This window comes from Haliotis rufescens, unplaced genomic scaffold (genome assembly GCF_023055435.1).
Source record: "Haliotis rufescens isolate VD_foot unplaced genomic scaffold, xgHalRufe1.0.p SCAF_9, whole genome shotgun sequence".
NCBI lineage: Eukaryota > Metazoa > Mollusca > Gastropoda > Lepetellida > Haliotidae > Haliotis > Haliotis rufescens.
The window spans coordinates 22,708,223-22,728,693 of NW_025964383.1; the positions used below are offsets into that span (position 1 = coordinate 22,708,223).

At 39.1% G+C, this 20,471-nt stretch overlaps 1 protein-coding gene across 1 annotated transcript; it reads right to left on the bottom strand.

The window, feature by feature from the left end:
- Positions 1-1,996: 1,996 nt before the first annotated feature.
- On the bottom strand, positions 1,997-18,685 carry LOC124120878. The gene is made up of 25 exons (XM_048390368.1): positions 18,631-18,685; positions 17,368-17,412; positions 16,966-17,127; positions 16,467-16,574; positions 15,958-16,074; positions 14,640-14,708; positions 13,977-14,348; positions 11,640-11,702; positions 11,192-11,245; positions 10,659-10,885; positions 10,248-10,337; positions 9,936-10,065; positions 9,477-9,685; positions 8,010-8,104; positions 7,792-7,861; positions 7,189-7,365; positions 6,823-7,037; positions 6,284-6,437; positions 5,751-5,832; positions 5,042-5,208; positions 4,571-4,836; positions 4,191-4,293; positions 3,692-3,800; positions 3,069-3,199; positions 1,997-2,587 (listed from the first exon to the last, which is right to left on the bottom strand). Exons 1-25 carry the CDS (start codon positions 18,683-18,685, stop codon positions 2,453-2,455), a joined length of 3,405 nt encoding a protein of 1,134 aa, XP_048246325.1. The 3' UTR covers positions 1,997-2,452.
- Positions 18,686-20,471: the final 1,786 nt, after the last annotated feature.

The following is a 20,471-nucleotide window of genomic DNA, read 5'->3' on the forward strand; positions in this document are numbered from 1 at the left end:
TTCCTGTAGATCCCAGCAACGCACCATGTGACGTGGTGTATGACGGTTGGTGTGGGTTTCCTGGAGGCGAGAATGCAACTTAGTGCGTGCCGGCAAATCGCTGAGGAACAACATCGACCATGTGGATGAAAGATCCTATCCAACACACTGTAGTCACATGGATGAACAAATCAAGTGTTAATCACAATCTAATCCTTGTTATCTCTTCTCTTTCAATGTGAACGTCACGAACAGTGGCGATTTATGGTGTACTTACTTTCGAAAACAAGACGTTCTTTGTCCGTCAAGGTACTGCACAGGTGTGACAATGAAACATCTATTTATTTGTTATGAAATTGATATGGAGCAAGCTTCCATGCAGAATCTCTGCACTTGTACAGAGCTAACGTAATTCAGAATTCACATATCGTTTTTAGTGTCAAGAAAATCAGCAAATGCGCTATATCCTTACTGACTTTCTGGTCCATCACTTGATTGTCTGGTTTGATTACAGGCCGCCGTCGTTTGGCAGGAGCGCTGCTGTGCGATGTATACTTTCTGTTGTTTGCAAAGTGCGTGAGTAGCGGGTGCTAGAGGAAGGACAGCACATGCTTGCCCTTCACGCACTTGGGCAAACGTGTACGTGTACAGCGTCGATCTGTTCATATCACCTTTAAGGCCAAGTCAGCGCAACAAAGCCACTTTGCCGTTCTTAAAACTTTAGGAAAACAAGATAGATACTACTTATTTTGATTTGGAACCGAGCGCTTTAGTATGTGAAAGAAATGTGACAGTTGTGGCCCTGACACAGTTGGTCGTGGATGTTTTGCTTAATTGTGCGTGTTCTGAAATTGACCTCATCATGTTTAACAAGCTGTTGTGACCAAGTGTCTGTACTTGTCACTGCAGTGATGTCGGGACATTTTTGGTGAGTTTTCGTGGCCTTTTGAAGGGAGCGGTGTTTTCTGATGGATTTTCAACCCCCCTCCTGCCAAATACTCATATTGGTGATTGACGGAGATGGTGATGAATATCGACCACAAAAAGGTTTGAAAACAAAATGTTGTCATAAATAAAGTTTTTTAAAAACACTTTTTGTAATGTTTTATTTAACTTTTATTTTCGTTCGTTTCAATGAGGAAATTACCTGTTCGCCACCGAACGTGTCCCTTAGAGTTTCATAAACGTTATCATTTATATGCAAAAGATATGCCGTCGCCAAAAACATCCGATATCAAACGTAACGTATTTCCTCAAATACACACCCGGGCGTCTATTAATTTTGCATGTTTTAGAGGCCGCGTGAGTGAGAGACGATGTTTTTCGGTGCTCAGATACAGTGACATCTGCTTAACACTGACCACGAGTAATGTTAGTTATAACGTAATGATATTACAGATTCCAATTCCCTTATTTGAAATTTCCATGTACTGTATATCCATAATTGCATTCTGTATGAGTGAGTGAGTGAGTGAGTTGGATTTAACGCCGCTTTTAACATTATTCCAGTTACATCACGGCGTGTCAGCTTAATGTGGGAGGAAAGCCCGAAGTGATGCAGATCTTAGACGTTTACCACTTCGGTGAAACCCACGAGCACGGGTATGGTGCTGACAAACCTAGAAACATAATTGGGGCGAACCGGGATTCGAACCCACAATCATAGGTTTCCGGCGTGCCCAAGGGACGCAACTCTGCACAGCGAATCGCGGCGCCTTTGACGACTGGGCCACCCGCGCCCCCGCATTCTGTATGAAGGTAGGTAGGTAGGTAGTAACGATGGGTGAGTGAGTATGGTTTTACGCCGCTTACAGCAATATTCCAGCAATATCACGGCTTAACTCATTGTACCCATGTCGGGAATCGAACCCGGGTCATCGGCGTGGCGAGCGAACGCTTTAACCACTAGGCTACCCGACCGCCCCTTTACAGGGTGAAGTATTAAGCCAGTTGTAATTGTGTGATGCCATCGAAGATGAAACTTCCTTTGTATGATATCAAATGTTCACAAAACTAATTCATAAAAATCCTTTTATTTCCGAAAACATGGCTTTATTTCCATGTCCAAAATTACGGCAGTGTATGGGGGTATCATTCTATCAGTACAATTGCCCTTAGCTACTCAGCAGAGGGCTACTCAGCAGCTACCTCGACAACTTTCCATTGGTCGAGTGAAGTCACAGAATTATATTATATCAGAATTGCCCTTTCTGGGTAGCTACTCAGCAGCCACCTCGACAACTTTCCATTGGTCGAGTGAAGTCACAGAATTATATTATATCAGAATCGCCCTTTCTGGGTAGCTACTCAGCAGCCACCTCGACAACTTTCCATTGGTCGAGTGAAGTCACAGAATTATATTATATCAGAATCGCCCTTTCTGGGTAGCTACTCAGCAGCCACCTCGACAACTTTCCATTGGTCGAGTGAAGTCACAGAATTATATTATATCAGAATCGCCCTTTCTGGGTAGCTACTCAGCAGCCACTTCGACAACTTTCCATTGGTCGAGTGAAGTCACAGGGTCACACACATACTTCTTCGTCCCATTAATCCTGTCAACGTGGCCATCTTTGTAACACCCTCCATTGATGGTACAAGCGTCCAGCTGAAATAAAAGCACATCAAGCATGTCAAATACGATTATATACCAACATACGTAAATTGCTGCAGTGTTACACATATGGTACATTAATATACCCAATGGAATTATTTCTCATATTCTTATAAATTATATTATTTCAGTGTGTGTCAAAGCGAAACTAGTATTCCTGTTATATTTTATGATTTAGCATTTTATGATTTATGATTTGTTTTGTATTCCTGGCAGTGTGACAAACATGTTGTCGATGAGCTAGACTGAATGTAGTTCTGACATCAAGAGCTATTTCACTGGGATATATTACGATTTTGATAAAAGAAACCAGTATTTCATCACGAAATATATAATAAAGCATAGCGGTTTGCTTGTAGATATTATTCTAAAAATATCATCATAATGACATAGGATATATCAATTTATTCTCGCAAATAGAGTATAACAGTAATTATCCGGAAAATGTTAAAATGAATCGAAATCTGAACTGTACCCTTTCGTAGCAAATGAAGTTTTCACACATTTGACACGTGCCGTCGTAGATGGTGTAGTTGATGGACGCAGTTGGATTCATGGAGGTCGTGGATTCAGTCAGGTATATTTTAAAAAACATCGCTTCAAATTCTGTAATGTTAGGAAAACGTGTCATGGTCACATTGATACGGAACCGTGTTTGAGTTACATCTCTACCTTTACGCAAGGTACTATCTGCACAATAGGCCATTTCACTTCAGCTAAAGTGGGTGGGTGTGTTGTGTGTGTGTGTGGGGGGGGGGGGGGGGGGCGCCGCGATTCGCTGTGCAGAGATGCACGCCAGAAACCTATGATTGTGGGTTCGAATCCCGGTTAGCCTGTCAGCAACATACCCTTGCTCGTGGGTATCACCGAAGTGGTAAACGTCTGAGACCTGCATCACTTCGGGCTTTCCTCCCACATTAAGCAGACACGCCGTTATATAACGGGAATACTGTTAAAAGCGGCGTTAAACCCAACTCACTCATAAATTCAGCTAAAGGACTTTATAACCAGCATTTGGTATTTCCTTTACTTTTCGCTTCCTGTTATTTTTTTCTTCAAAGGGGGTTCAGAGAATATTGTTAAGTTGAGGTACATTACCTAAGTTCTTGATAATAGGCGTCAGGTTGCTGGCTACAATGGAAGCGTGCTCTCTCACAAAATCCACCGACTGTTTCACATGTCCTACTTGGGGTCTACCTTTCAGGTACTGGGATATAAATTACTACACAATTAATCCGGTAGGAACTGAGTATCAAGTACACTTTAGGTCGTCCAGTTAAAACACGCATTTATCAAACTCTAGAAGAGCTACTATACAGGTGATATAAAGCGTCAAAAGTATTTGCTTTATTTTAATAAGGATGTTTGGTAATAGAAAATACAATACGTTTGGGTACGTGAATAGGCTTGGTGACAGAATGTATATAATACGTTTCTTACATATAGGATGAAACATGACATATTTCTATAAGAACCGATACACACATCGGGCTCCACTTTAAACATTTATAATTTCCCTTTTTTATCATATAACAAGCTTCACATTGTAAAACATGAACAAATTTTACCTGAAAGAAATATTGGTGATCTTACTTACCCCCGCCTGTTCAACCATACAAGTGCTGATTTCACCCAGATTGTACGTCACAAGGCGAGGGTTGAAGCAGTTGGTATCTCTGGATCTATCACAAAGGGCGCCTCTGAGAACAGCGAGGGCAACTACATCTTAACAGCCTATTCCGAATCTTTATTCCAAACAATGCATGTGGTTATAATGTTTTATGAACACAAGGAGCTATGAATGATTTGCACATTTGGAAAATATTAAAAATATTCTATACCTACCTCCGTATTTACTTTCATATTTGATCTCCACTTTATTCACATAGCCTTTCGTTTATTTCATTTGTGATCTGTACTTAAAGCAAAACTATTGAATGTTTAGATAGACATAACCAGACTGTATGCAATATTTACTGCCCGATTCCAGTTATGTTAAAGGGTTCTCCTGTCTTAACCGAGCAATCCTTCCACTCTCTTCCAGTTTCACAGTGACATACGCCATCTACGCATGTGCCATGCATACTGCAGAGATTAGGGCATGCCTTCGACAGAATATCAGGCATATGGAGTTCCCCAGTGGTGGTTGTGTTGTAGTTGTCTATGTTGCTGGTGATAGATATCTCACACTCAGATTGGAAGTCATGGACAGCGGATGAGATAAACGTGTAATCGTCGGATGCCTGTTGAAAGACAGAAAATATGGATAATATTACATCTACCGTTAGATAGATTATTAAATTATAGGAGGGCACGGATGGGCAGAGAGAGAGAGAGAGAGAGAGAGAGAGAGAGAGGGAGGGAGGGTTGAGAGAGGGGGGGGGAGAGAAATTATTGGAGACAATGCATTATATCCCCTCCTTTCTGTGGACACAATGCACACATTACCAGAACGTCTTCAGCGCAAGAGTGAACGAAGGCATCGAAGTTGACATCTTTCATCGAAGAACACTGATCGGGTGTATATTTAGATATCGCTGCTCTACATTTATCCTGAGCCTGTTTCTCTGTGATACCGCTTGGAGTTGGCGAATGGAGGTCAGGGGGACTGTAATCTGTGAAGTAGATATATATCTTGTGCAGTATATTTCAGTAGTATAGCCCCGATTTTGTAGACAATGTCTACAGCAACATGTGCTTATCGTAAATACGAGGTAACTGAATGGATCGGGTGTTCAGGCACAGTGACCGAGTTGATCATGTGTCAACGTACCCCAGCACACCATGGACCGTTACTCACTATATCAATCACTTCGTTGGACTGGAAAGACTCGATTATTTACAGACCACCCTCATATAGTTAGAATATTGCCGACCGTGGGTTTAAAGAACAAAAAACAATAGTAGTCTAATGACATAGGATGGCCTTAACTGCTCGTAAGTTAACGTTCCTTTGTCTACGTGTATGCATCGTTGTCAACGAAACTGCCAGAAGTTGTTGAGTAAACAGCAATAACGAGTTGGTTCTTCTATCAGACCATAACAAATGAAATGCATGTATCGTTAGCATTCTGTGTAGATTAAGTTAGTTCGTTGCAGTAATGAGTTTGTTACATGATTCGGTTGACTAAAGATGTAACTGAGGTATTTCTCTTACGAATGGGATCTACATTGGAAGGCTTGGCTATCTTAGAGGCTGGCTTGATCTGTGTAGGAACTATTGGTCGGCAGGATCCTCGCTTAAAGCAAATAAAAACAGGATATATCCTTCATTTCATTTATGATAGATTTGGGATATATGTCCATGAATGTTTTGAACGACTGCTTTTTGTCGTTATGTAATGTTTGCGTTTTAAATCTAACCTTATTTCCCCATTCTAAAGACGATTACACTATATCGATTTTTGTAACAGAACACTTATATCAATTGTATATTAATAATTTCTAAATCAGTAATCATCAATCAGTACGACTTCTTTCAGTGTCACTGCATCCGTTTACAATGTCACGCACATGTAACAATGTGACAGCAATGTGTGGATCTGTTACTCCGAATAAAACACATTAACGGTCACCACGTTTAAAATGTTCCATCTCCCAGGCACAGTTTCTAAAGTTACGGTTAATGTAATGATAATGTAATGTTAATGTCAGATGAATATTTAGAAGTATCAAAATGAGCATAAATACCTGAATATATGGATCTATAACTTTCTGTCCTCTCCCACAGGCATTTTGTTCTCCCTTTTGTTTTGAGTTACAGGAACAATAGATATCGTTGTTCACAGGGGCTGACACCATTTTAACTCGATGGCCTTCAAACAAATTCTGGTCTGGCTGCACCCTGTTGGTATTGATATTTCTTTATACAATGGCAGGGAACGGAAAGAGAAGGAGTTATTGTTATCGGATAGTTCAAGATAGTATTCCTTTCAACTGAGAAAAACACACAAAAAAGGAAAATGTCAAACTATTGTTTTTGAGGAATATGAGTGAATTCCCCAAATACTATAACGGTGAACAACATAGTAACCAGAACGTTCTGTGTACTTGCAGTGGTGCATGTTAAAGAAATCAACAGTTGAAAAAGATTTTTCGGTCTAGTATTAAACTATATCCACGCTGGGTTTATGAAACTGACAATAAAGTAGTATAATAAAATAAACAATACTATTTGTCAGTACAAAAAGAGAATAAAAATGTGTAACAAAAAACCATGACGAACCTACCTAAAATATCCAACAGTAGAACCTGCAATGATACCACCACTCCTGAACGTGGTCATACCATTTACTGTCGTGCTGGGATTGCAAAGTTCCTCTTTCGTTTTGTTGTTTACATCAAACGCCTCGAGAGGAACAACGCCATGGGGGAAAGTTGCTGTCACGATGTAGTAGGAGTGTCCGGTAACGACGCTTATTCTGTGTCCCTGGTTTGTTGTTATCTGACAACAATACACTCCAATTGAATATGTATTGGTTAGTGCGGTTTGGCTTCGCTAAAATGTGAACATGGCAAAACATTTGGAAATATATAGTTTGATTCAGGACGAGAAGAAAGTATGTGTTTTCTTCTTTGTCATGACAAAAATGTACCTGGTACTCGTTGCTGCCACATAATTGTACTGAACTGTCAGTTATAAGGTTGTTCGCTGTGATGGAGGGGACGGATCTCTGGCAGCTATTGATGAAGATCACAACGTCACCCTTCTGCACAGCAATAGCACAAATCATAGAACGTCCTGCTGAATAAAGAGACATCCGAGCTTGCACCTGCAAAATAGCAGATCGAGATATTTAATCTAGTTTGCATATACACATTTGGAAATGATCTCAATGCATCATATTACTTATGAGACAAGTAGTGCACATTTGGTTTTGGTGAAACTTACTAACAGGTTATTAGGGCTAAAACCTAACAGTATCCAAGTATCTGAATTGATCATGCTAGCGCTGCATATCATTCGTTTACTTCTGTGAGTGGCATTTAGAAGTTGGAATGGTAACTAAGACCGTTATAAAGCAAAAAATGTGAGAATCTACACCGAAACGTCGCTCAATTGTAATAAAGAAGTTGCTCATCTATAACAATTTTGTCTCAGTATTCGTTTACTGTTACTATAAAAAAAAGATGAAGTATTTTTATTTGATGTGAAAAGTATATTTATACAGTAGATCAAATGTGGACCAGGAACGTACCGCTAGCTGGGCTCTTGTGTCACTTGCAAAGTTGAAGTCACCGAGGTGGTACATGTTGTAGTAGCTGACCCTGTAATATTGTTGTATTAAGAATAACTACTGAAAACACACAATGTGAAACGTAGTTTGTAAAAATATTAATATGTACCGATTGTGTTTGAAGGAAAGGCATAATTATTTGAAGTTTTGTATACAGTTTTTCTAATGTCTTCACTTACCCAAGTTCATGGTAAATGCCCGGATTGAAGGATGCTAAGAAATGAGGGTCTCCTGAACCACGGCAAGTAGAAAATGGCGTATCCGTGTTCAGTACCTTGTAATGATTGATAGGTTATATTTAGGTCTTTGGCATGAACAACGATTGTTATGACAATAAAGGATCGCACTATGTTAATGGAACATCAATGGTTGAAATATATAGAACAAAACCTAATTATATTTTAATGATTGTTTTCTCTTATTATGGTGACAAAATATTAACTGTGAGTTAACAATACTGTTGCACTAGAGACGAAAACAAAAACTTGTCAACTTGTTTTCTACCCATTTACCTTATTACCTTGTTGTTCTTTACTTGAATTTTAAAATATTTTAAGAAATGAAATAAATATAAAATCACAATAATTTGAACAAAATAATCATAATAACAAATGCAATGGAAAACCCCTTTATGCATTCATGAGAAATATCTGCTAAAAGCAGATTGCACGATATCGACTTTGTCATGAGCATGTGTTTATGAATCAAATAGTGATGGTGAGCGGATCCTGTCCCACCTCTGGCATCAGTCACAGGGACATGCAAAGCCAAGTCAAGTGTTCACCAGAACAAACACGGGGAAATAAGGTGCAGGTCAAGTAAGTTTTCCATGGGAGACCTACGTTCTGCCAATAATCCTCAAAGTATGCAGACAATTCCATTACATATGGTGCCAGTCTAGTCGCAATGTTTGGGCAGGTGTGTTCGTGTTGGAATTAAAACTGATGATCAGTCACACGGGCAAAAAATAACGCGACAAGTCTCAAAATTTTCATCCCGATAATAAACACTTTGAGTCGACCTTCCAGACCTGTGGTTGATGCAAGGCCACACCATCACTCAGCGGTCACCATATCGGCTATGCCATACCATGGTACACTGCTGATCTTGAGCACGTCTGAAAAACACTCAGATGGACGGCGACAATATGGAATATGGAACCATGACACGTCACTGAACCTGTTGTGATGCCAATGACACATCTACCTGATGCTAAGACGACATGGCCACTTCACCGCAATAATCGTCTGAAATGTCAACCACTGGGCGACGACGTCTTAATCATGCAACGTCCAAGTGACTACGATCAGTGAGTTGTGTGTGGCCGATGACCATAAATAACCATCATTCACTCACTTCACACGCCGATAAATTGGTTGCGAAATGGTTGACAACATGTTACATCTGCCGTAAATACGATGTGTTTGGGAACATTTAACCTGGAATAATCCCTTGCGGGTATCAATGGATACAATATGGACTGTTCCTCATTGCGCCTACAGTTTTCCATAAGTATATGTTTTATTATTCATATTCAGCTATTCATGTCGTTGCTACTTCCACTGGTTAACAATGACCTTATCTTATATCACATACATTGTAATGACCATTCAGGTAAAGAAAGATATCAGTAAAGAAACTCCCACCTTTGTTTGTGGCACGGTAATACCGCTCCAGTATTCTAGTCCTGGTACATTGTTTAACATTGTTTCAAATGATATTGAAAGAGTTTTCTCCGGTTTGACAGCAGGATCTACTTGTGTTCCAAGACTCAGGTTAAGTCGTGATTCGTGTGTACCCTCATCCCAACTGGACGGTCTCAACACTAAGTCACATTCACCTCCGATGTACAAACCTAAACAGAAAGTTGGACATACCCTAATCTGGTTTCAAGAAGATTTCAAATGAGTCTGCAGGCTATTATTCACGGGAGCGAATTTTGAATTAATAGGTTAAAGCTTAAAGTGGAAGAAAAGCCAAAAGATAGACCAATTATTTTATCATCGGGGCAAATCTGAAATTTCGAATTCACGACCAGCACACCCCGACGTAATGATGCACAGTTATAACAGCGCCTAGTTGACGTAAGCAAAGTGAATGTTTACCTGGAGCAACTGTTTCCAGAACAACTTCACAAGAGTCACGTGCAGCATTGTCACAGCTAACTGGCAGAGTGGAGATAACTGTGATGGTTTGGTCAACTCCTTCCCGAAGAGTAAGCGGTGATGGTTCAACCTTAACATAGTGGCCATACATTAACAGAACATATTGAATGGATGCAAGGCTACTCTGTTGGTTATGACACACATGCGTGCATTGTACTTCATATGTCTATGTCTTATATAAACAACCAGCGTGTGAATACATGAATGTGGAAACGTTATAACAAAATATACGTATGATAAGGCTGCACTGACCTTTATTCCCCCAAAGTATCTGTTGCTGTTGAACACTTTGCTTAGCACCGAGGAAGTGTTTTCGTAGTAGGACTGAACTCTGCATTCAAGCTGCAGTGAAGACATGGCATGGTGATTAGGCCAGACAAAAACCCAGATATTCTACCTAGGTTTGTATAAGGCCTACACCAGATAAAGAATAATGATTGCTTTTCACAACCTCGAGACAACTCATAGATTATATCATGATGGTTAATACTGTATAACTAGAGGATATTGGTGACATGGTGAGTTGGACAATATCTCTTTACCAATATGTTCTAAAACATACATATACATGTACATTAAATTACGTTGTCGTGTTCGCCAATGGCATTACATATTAACAATAATTCGTTGAAAAATGATAGGGACTCTAATCCCAAATCTTACATGTTCATTGACATGACCAGTCCACATTTCAACGTCGAAGAAGCTTGTTCTGTTCCCTCTATCTGCGGTCACAGTCTTAACGACAACATTGTTCAAAAGCCATATGACGAGGAATCTTGCATCAGTTGAATTATCAGCAGACTCAAATGTACATAGGTGCTGGTATGACCCATCTGTTACTTCTGGACCAGTCAGTAGCGTCTGTCCAGTAATTACAGGATACATATCTAAAATAAAGTAACAATCAGTTGCTGTGAGATATGTCTCTCAAACACACACATTATTTCTCTGCCGTTTACATGATGTGTAGAGTAAGTAAATTGTTACAATATTACACCAATCCTACTGCAGGGAACAACAGGAATGGCCTTCCAACATAATCCCAACATCTACATATGAGGAAGCCGGGTTTGCAGCATAACATAGTGTGATAACTCTAAGCTACCCAGACACGAGAAACGGAAGCAGAAAAGCATCCTATGAATACTTTGGTAGATTAATTTGGTGTTAATTCGTGACAACAATATCAATACCTTTACATGGCTCGAACCCAGTCGCTGACGTCTTACCAGGAGGACACAGTATTTCTGTAATTAAAAAAGTCACACAAACTTGTTCAAAATGGCAAATTAACTACTGAACCAATATGTGAGTGAGTGAGTATGGTTTTACGCCGCTTTTAACAATATTCCAGCAATATCACGGCGGGGGACACAGAAATGGGCTTCACACATTGCACCCATGTCGGTAATCGAACCCGGGTCTTCGGCGTGACGAGCGAACGCTTTAACCACTAGGCTACCCGACCGCTTCTGTGGATAAAGAGCATCGTGTGATGTTACCAATACAAAATCAAAATATATTGTCACAAATTTCATGTAATGATCCGCTCATGAAACAAAACCATTACATATTTATAGATAGAGAGATATTATATTTGGCAACTGTTAATGCATTGATTATTTGTAAAATAGGACCTACTTGTACATGAAGGAAATCCACTCTCAGATACTTCATATTCAGTGCATGGTTTAATAGACGCATCTGAAAGAAACAAACATTAGAAAATAAGCCCATAAGTTGCAAACCTTGACAGACAAAATAAATATGTATTTATGTTTGCTATATCTCGGAGACTAAGGTATCGCATGTCAACTTACTTTTGACAACACTTAATTCACATTCACTGATAACGGAAACATTTGGAAGAACAGTTTCAACTACTTGAGCTTGGATGTCGAATATTCTTCTTGAACAGACAATCAAACTCGATCAATCTAAATAAGCCCAGAATGGCGACAAAATTTGAATAACATCAATTCTGGATTTAGGAAACATCATGCACAACACAGAACAGAAACGTCCTTGCCCCCAGCTACAGAAATAAAAAGGTTAACAAGTACTTTCTCTTTATCGACATCACTTCTGGACTTCAGGGAAAATGTGAACAACTTTAAAACAGAAATGTCCACGCCTCTAGATACCTTAAAATTAAAGTTATCAGCACTTCCGGTTTGATAACATCATTTCTGGTTTGAAAAGTAAAATCATATGCCTCCAATTACCTAATATGAAAGATCATGACTTTCAATCTCAGATATCAGTTGCCAGAGATCATCAGATTGAAAGCGTATGTGGTGTTACAAATTTACTGTTACTGTGCTGTAAATGCATTCTGAATCATAGTTTTCTGACGTTTTTCAAAGTGTCAATGAAGTATGGGGACATTGTCATTCGACGAGACCTTCCCACGTGGAATTTTGAAAGAAAATGCTTATGTATTATTAACGATTGAGAACTGTTTGGTGTTGTCAACCCATTTAAAATCAACTAGTCCATGTGTAATTACGTTTCTGTGACCTCGACCTTCATCAGAAAAAATGAGAATTTCAAGAAATAACACCTCACACTAGACGTCGTGTATATAACGTTTCGTCAAATGCTCAAGGTGTGTGCACATGATTTTGGGGAGGTCTTTTACACATCTAATAGACTAGATCTTCAATGCCTTTCAATAACATGTGGAAATAATTACTTAATTATTTATAGTAGAAACATTCTCAATTTCTGAAGTACGTCATGAGCCAATGGTAGACTATAATACAGTAGTGATATAAACATAATTTAACAGTTTTTTGTACTTATTGCCTCACACGATATCTTTGCTTTCCTTACATCCATTACATGGTAGCTACAGTTCTGTTTCATTCGAAGATTGTGAAGATCCTCAGACACGTTATATATAACTGATACTCAATTTCTACATAGCGTAATCATAGACCTTGCACAATCTTTGTCATCGAGGTCCATATACATATCTACCCGTCTCTATTCAAAAACCAGGTGAACTAAGCGAAACTGTGCTTAAAGCACACCTGAATTTATTTATAGCTACAGCGTTTATGTGAGGCTCTATAGACAAATGATTCTTAAACAGTATATAACTTAACATTACTCACTCAAGCTTGTCAGTCCTGTTCATAAGTAAATTTTAATCTACAAATACATTCTGACATAAACGTGTTTTTACTGATCCTACTCCCCGATTTTCCAAAATGAATTCAAAACCATATTTGTAAAAGGCGATTATTTTATCTTTGATTTACTATTGATTTTACCATTATCACACGCCGTAAATAACACATCATTACTCTCTTTGGATACCGTGAATCTGGTATTTGAATCAATTTATACCATTATTTCATACAACCTCTTTAAAAGCCCTAATGTAAGTGGATATGTATCACATTCAAACACATGATTTGGACTGAAGAAGATTTGAAGGCTAAATCTGCCGAAAAATCACCACAATACAACAAAATAGGAACAAATTTCAAAATATAAATTCCAAGCAAAACATACACCTAAATATATATTAGATGATGTTTGAAAAAGAACAACATTTCCATTTTTTATACTTGCTGCAAACCAAGGCGGTACTACAAATAGGTATTCTCCATACAACACTGACAACACTGTCTGAACGTCATTTCATGATTGGATGACTTTCACAGGTATTGGGTTATTTATTTGAGTCTATCATAACTGGTTGGAAAATGTTTTGATTTTTTCAGGATTTTTTTCGAAATTTCTATATATGTGAACCATGTATCATGACGTAACCTCTAGGGACCTAATGCGGAGATCATACACGTTATTACTAGCTTTACCTTCAATGTTATCCCATTATATTTTAGCAAAATCCCCAAGGTACTATTCCCAAGTATATAAGAGGAACATAAGTTATGAAATGAGTTATGAAAGACGCCGAAGGAGCAGCTGAGCTATTTTCTTCAACACTAATGCGTCTGACAATACCTGTACAAATCGCCATGGGACAGAGAATGGTCTCCAAAGGCAGATGGTAAACCATGAACTCCCCTCGACAGTTCCTCACAGGCACCTGCTCTGACCACAAACATCCATTTGGCGTCAAGTCAAGATGGTTGAAGCAAAACGTCTTTTCTGCTATGCCGTCCTTTACGGAAGGGAACTTGTCATTCATCCAGATTGCTGACTTGGTACCACAATGGTATTTATGGATACTGGAGATGGCGACCTCACCCCCGGAGAATCGGTACCAGCCAGGATGCAGCTGGTCATCACAGAGAAACGTCGACGATTTGTTTGTTTCCAAATGTGTATCTCGGGGTCCCTCAAGAAGCGTGGAGTAGCTCGTGCACGGGTCGGCTGCGTGGTTGGGAGTTTCAAAAACGAAAAACATATATAATCAAAAGGAGTAGGGAAAACTTTTGAACCGTTTACCTGTAATTAGGTTCAGGCTGCATTCATTGCTAGTTTCCCGTGTTGACTTAAATAGATGCAGGTAACGTACTGCCTTATCAAACAATGTGTTCTCCAGTGAGTTAATGTTCCATATATGGCGGCAAACCGTGATAACGTGGGACAGTTCAGATCATATCTGATAGGATGAAATGTAAACTGATTGGGATGTTACACAAAATTGGAGTATTTGCGCACCATTTGCTGTCGATGTTGCTGTTGCTGTTGATGTCGATGTTGCTGCTGGTACCGTCGTAATGGCAGAGCCTGTTCCAAAATACAGTAAATATGATTTACATTGGTATTATATGACAGCATGGTTAATATTAAGCTAACCTGCAAAAATGCAAATGCTTTAATTGCGTTTTGGGAGATATACTTAGAAAAACTTTATTTCATACTTGTGTCAATTGTTTTCAAAAACTATAAATATGATGTTACGTGAACAGGAGCTCAGTTCTAAGTTCCACAGTTTTAGACCATACTTTTCATGTTCGTTCCAATTCTAAAGTTTATTTGTCTCATAAATGCATCCTAACTGATTTAGGCACGATTATGCTTATTCGATAATATATGAGGAAGCTGCAGACCGCAGCCATATATTGGCGATACATTCATTGTATATTGTTATAAGGTTAAAATGCGTCTCAAAAACATTAGAAAATGGTAACAAATTTAAACCGTTTATAGCTGCAATGATGAGTTGCATTAGATATACACAATTCGTGACAGAGAACTTTTAGTTCGAAAGGAATTAATAGAGAAAAGACATTTCATATTTATTACAAGAGTATTCTGGACATTGCATATTTATCATTGGATTGTTTCCGTGTTATCGTGGATTAGTTAATGAGTCAAGCAGAGAGGTAAGATACTTTTCATTTGTAGCATCCGGAGTGAGTCACAAAATCATTAGAGAGATGATCAATCTGGCACGTAGGCTTCTGTATTTTTCCGATTACGACACACATGACTTCATGGTCAGATCTAACTTTTAACGAATCAACCTGAGGTATTGTGACATGTGACAAAGGCAGGCCAGGCCCGAACACTATAAAATGATACTTTCAACATTATAAGAGGAGAGTGCGTTTTGCAGTCGATCGAGTTTTCCCATTTAATGATGAGCCTGGCCTGTTTGATCCTGTCGTGTATTGATAGATGGACTGAGAAACTGATGTGAGTATAAAGCTGGTGTTGCGTTTCTTTATTATGCGAGTATGAATGCCGATGGAGACAACTTGGAGTAGGCGTCATTAGACCAATCACTCCTTGACTGAACTGAGCCGATGCCGTCAAGGCGAGTTGCAAAGTCATGGCTTAACTGACGACGATGACCAGGAACGGCAATACTTTCAGTATCTGTAGTAGGGTCGCATTAACGCCCGAAAGCAGTTACGACAATATGCATAATACGTGGTAATGCAAAACACCAATGTAGATTTGTCATAGTTAATACTAAAATCCAATTATATAATAACGCTAAGTTTTTCAAAGAATGCTTAATGTAGATAACCTTCCTTGATACATATGTGCTGTAACAGTGAGCTGCAGTTCAAGTCATTCCACTCGCCAGATTGTTGAAAGTTGATCTCCACGCAGTCCTCGCTCGAAGGCATATCGTCTGGGAGATCTAGAAAGGAGTATAAGCAGGACATTATTACAACTGTTTTATACTATTTTGTTTATATGTCATCATGCCAGGGTCACGAAATAATTGAAATACCTCGTATGAATTGTACCTTTTTTTGTACCCTATTTACCTGACGCAGTTGTTAAATAATAGGATGATATCCGTACTTCATTGAACAATTGTGTGTTCAACTTTATATTTCTGTTTGGCCACGCCCTTGGTATGATGAACATATTATTTGAAAAGAACCAAATATCCCCAATACACATGTTTTCAAACTTTAGTCACAAGAAAATTGAATTTGCTTTTAGCAAAGATTAACTCATAAAAGCGCCTATTTTGATTTTTTTGAAAATCGAATTGTGAATAATGAAATTCAGGGTCAGTGTTACCTTTTCCCCAGCTGGAGAACTCGTAAGGAGAACCATCAGTCCATTTGAAACGTCCTTCTTGGTGTCTGTCGTTAAGTCCAATCCATGCCCTTTGACTGGTAACTGAAGCTGTGATAACGATGACTCCAATCAGACATTGTCACATTCCAGGGAACAAACAAAAGCTGTCAGCTTTAAAGATAACATTTATCACTACAACTACTAACGATAATATTTGAATGTGCCTGAATACTGGTCCGTGCCAACTGGGGATTATGTGAATGAAATCAAATTGATGTATCGTCCATAAAATATAATCAAGGTCATGGAACGTTGTTGAGATATAAGTTGTCCGACAACGAAGTACGATTATTAGAGCACTTTGACTCCATAGTCTTAAATGATATACTAGAGACGTTCAGATTAACTTGATGCTTAATTTGATAAGGACTATAATTTGATGACTAGTACATCTATCAATTTTGTTGGAGTTTTTGTTTTCCATTAAATAGATACCTACTTGAAACATATGTGTTCTCTTCCGCATTGTGGATGCTCAGCAGATCGGCTCCTCTTTGCTGGCAGTCAGATAGTGCATCTGGCCATGATTTGGTCGTATTGCTAAGAAAATAGCATCTTCCTCGTCCGCTGTGGTAGTTGAGCCACCCATCAGAACATGTTACTGAAAGGCATAGTATCGTCAAGGTATGTCAAAACTTAGTACATCTCTTTGTAGATGTAGTCATATCAGTCAGCTAGGAACACGATCTGGGAACAGCTATCGATATACACATAGCGACACATCGGTATATCTAAGAATAACTCTTACTACAATTAAAGATCATCCTGCATTTGATTTTGGCACTACGATAAGGACATGTATAACAAGAGGTTGCTGGTGAAAAGACAATGCTTTACTCACTTTGATCAGTGTTTCCTACAGGAGTAGCAGAGCTGGATGGAAAATCTGTGTTAAAATGGAAAACAAACATGTATACCGTCGTTAAATACCAATAACATTTCCTCTTGATCTGCATAACTACGTATATTACCAGGTGGCTTAAGAAAATAACAGATACTATTTATTATTATTGTTACAGTGAATGTGTTTGACACTGTATTGAGTATTTCAGGTGTGGCATGGCGTGTCTGATTAATGTGTCATGGGAGCAGGCTGAAGACGTTTACTTCGTTGTCAAGCAAGAACAGATAGACGAAACATTATTATCATTGAGTGAGTGAGTATGGTTTTACGCCGCTTTTAGCAATATTCCAGCAATATACACGGTGGGGGACACCAGAAATTGGGTTCACACATTGTACCCATGTCGGGAATCGAACCCGGGTGTTCGGCGTGACGAGCGAACGCTTTAACCACAAGGCTACCCGACCGTCCCCCATTATTGTCAAATTTTAACAACATCAATAGATCCTTGAACGGCGTATTGATGTAACTCTTCATAGCACATTCCATTGCCTAACTCAGCAACCATAAGCCACATAGACATTGTAATTCAAATCTCAATGAAATAGATTTAATTTAACTGTATCTAACGCTAGTCTATACATCGAAGCAATGAAGACGTCATATGAATTAAGGATTGAGTGAATGTGAATAAGTAAGACAGTGGTATGTGAATATACGAATCTGGACCGGACAAACCAGTGATTGACAACATGCCCAACATCTTCCGGGTACATTAACCCACATGCAATTATACTGTGATACACTGAAAGAACCAATCTCTGTAAAATGATTCCTAGCAAACACTTTTTGGCGAAAGAACGTTGGCAAATTCTCTTTAGCTGACACAGTAAACCGAAGCTCAGAGTGGCGCATCAAAACACATATCATGTTCGATGAAACATAGAGGATCAATGGTGGTTGCCCTGGTGCTGCAAATGCTGGAGATCCGTGAAGATTCCGGGGTAGAATAGGTCTTCAGCAACCCATGCCTGCCGTAAAAGGCGACTAACGGGATCGGGTGGTCAGGCTCGCTGACTTGGTTGATGCATGTCGTTGATCCCAATTGCGTGGATCTATTTCTTATGATATCAATCACTGGATTGTCTTGTTCAGACTCGATTATTTACAGACCACCATCATATAGCTTGAATATTGCTGAGTGCGGCGTTTAACAACAAACCAACCAACCAACCAACCCATCACATGCTTGATACTCACGAGTACTTGCATACAACACTACCAAATGCCACACCAACACTACGAAGAGTGGCATTTTGAACTGTGTACCTTGCACTGCTGTGCCGCAAACTTATATATCCTGCAGTAATGAGTCACTGTCAACATGCTTATTCACATACTCATGTTTCACGGAAACATCATCTCAAAAAACGTAGTTTCATTTATCTGTTGCATATATTTGCCTATGACTCAACTAAAAGCATCAACAAGAACGGTGCTGATAAACATGGCTCTTACCAAAGTTTGCCTTAACTTATGGACAGTGTGACCTTCTCTGAACTAAATGATGTTGTGATTCATGCATGTGTCATTTATATGTTGAAGAAAGTATTACGTGATGCGATTTTAAACATCATAGTTGTCATAGTTGTCAAAGTTGTTAATAAACTTTGGTTCGAATAGTGTAATGTCGAACTTTGATGTGTCGAACTAACGCCCGTCTCTAAGTAAAAGCTTGGTCGCGGCGTATTCCTTCTCTATTCATCATTTTCGGTTGTATCGAACATCGAATAATTCGAATTATTTACGTAGATCCCTTCAACTTCGACACAACGGTATTTGACTGTATATCAGTAAATCAGACGTCACAGATTGTGTCGACCACACATCAATGCATCATGAAGTATATATACTACTATATAAGTATAAGGACACATTCAGTATGACCGACTATGACATGAGGGACATCATGAAGTTTATACTACTATATAAGTATAAGGACACATTCAGTATAACCGACTATGGCATGAGGGACATCATGAAGTATATACTACTATATAAGTATAAAGACACATTCAGTATGACCGACTATGGCATGAGGAACATCATGACGTATATACTACTATATAAGTATAAGGACACATTCAGTATGACCGACTATAGCATAATGACCAGCTACACAACTTGTACATCAGAGGAAACACACACATAAATGGACAGTTGACATGTTGGACTTGAACACGGACTGTATTCGCAGTGTTTCTTTGGGTTGGACATTTTTTTGTTAAACGCCGCACTCAGAAATATTCCAGCTACACGTCAGCGGTCTACACGAAGGCTGGCGAAAACGTTTTAAGCCTAAGAAACAAAACCAACAATTGTGAAAGTGTGCTTTCCTTTGATAGACCCCTATCACCTTCAACTAGCTGTGACTAATATACAAACGGCCTCGACAGACCAAATACACTTGCAATGAACGTCTCAAACAATGTACTACATTGACTAGTTCACTGTGTTATGACCCACCGTTGAAAGTTAGTCAGGCGAAGAACTTTTTGACCAGCCCTCGTAATTAATCGTGTTTGGATCAGACAGTACAGTGATTACCACAATGAGCATCGATCTACCTAACTTGGTTACGACGACAACCAAGTCAGTGAGTCTGACCATCCGATCCCTTAAGCCGCCTCGTATGACAAACATGGATTGCTGAAGACCTATTCTTACCCGGATCTTCATGGGATGTTCCCTTGGTTTGAGATATGCTAAAATCAACATATCAACACAAAGCATCCTAGCTCGAAACTTATCCTTTAAGTGAATGTAATGACTGTGTAAATGATGTTGTGCCATCACAAATCCATCAAACTGTTACACACAAGAAGATTGTGTTTGTACAGGAATATATAGTCGGCAGTAGACGATACAACGCTGGTGCCTGTTTGTTGTAATCTCGCACTTGCTCACACGGTGACGTATGATAATCTCACTATCAAGGTAGATATCGAGCCAATAAGAGTGTAGATTTCGGGAACAGGATGATTGTCAACAAGGAAGTGTTCGTGGATCACGTGAGTGTACAGCGTCATTGGACAATCCCA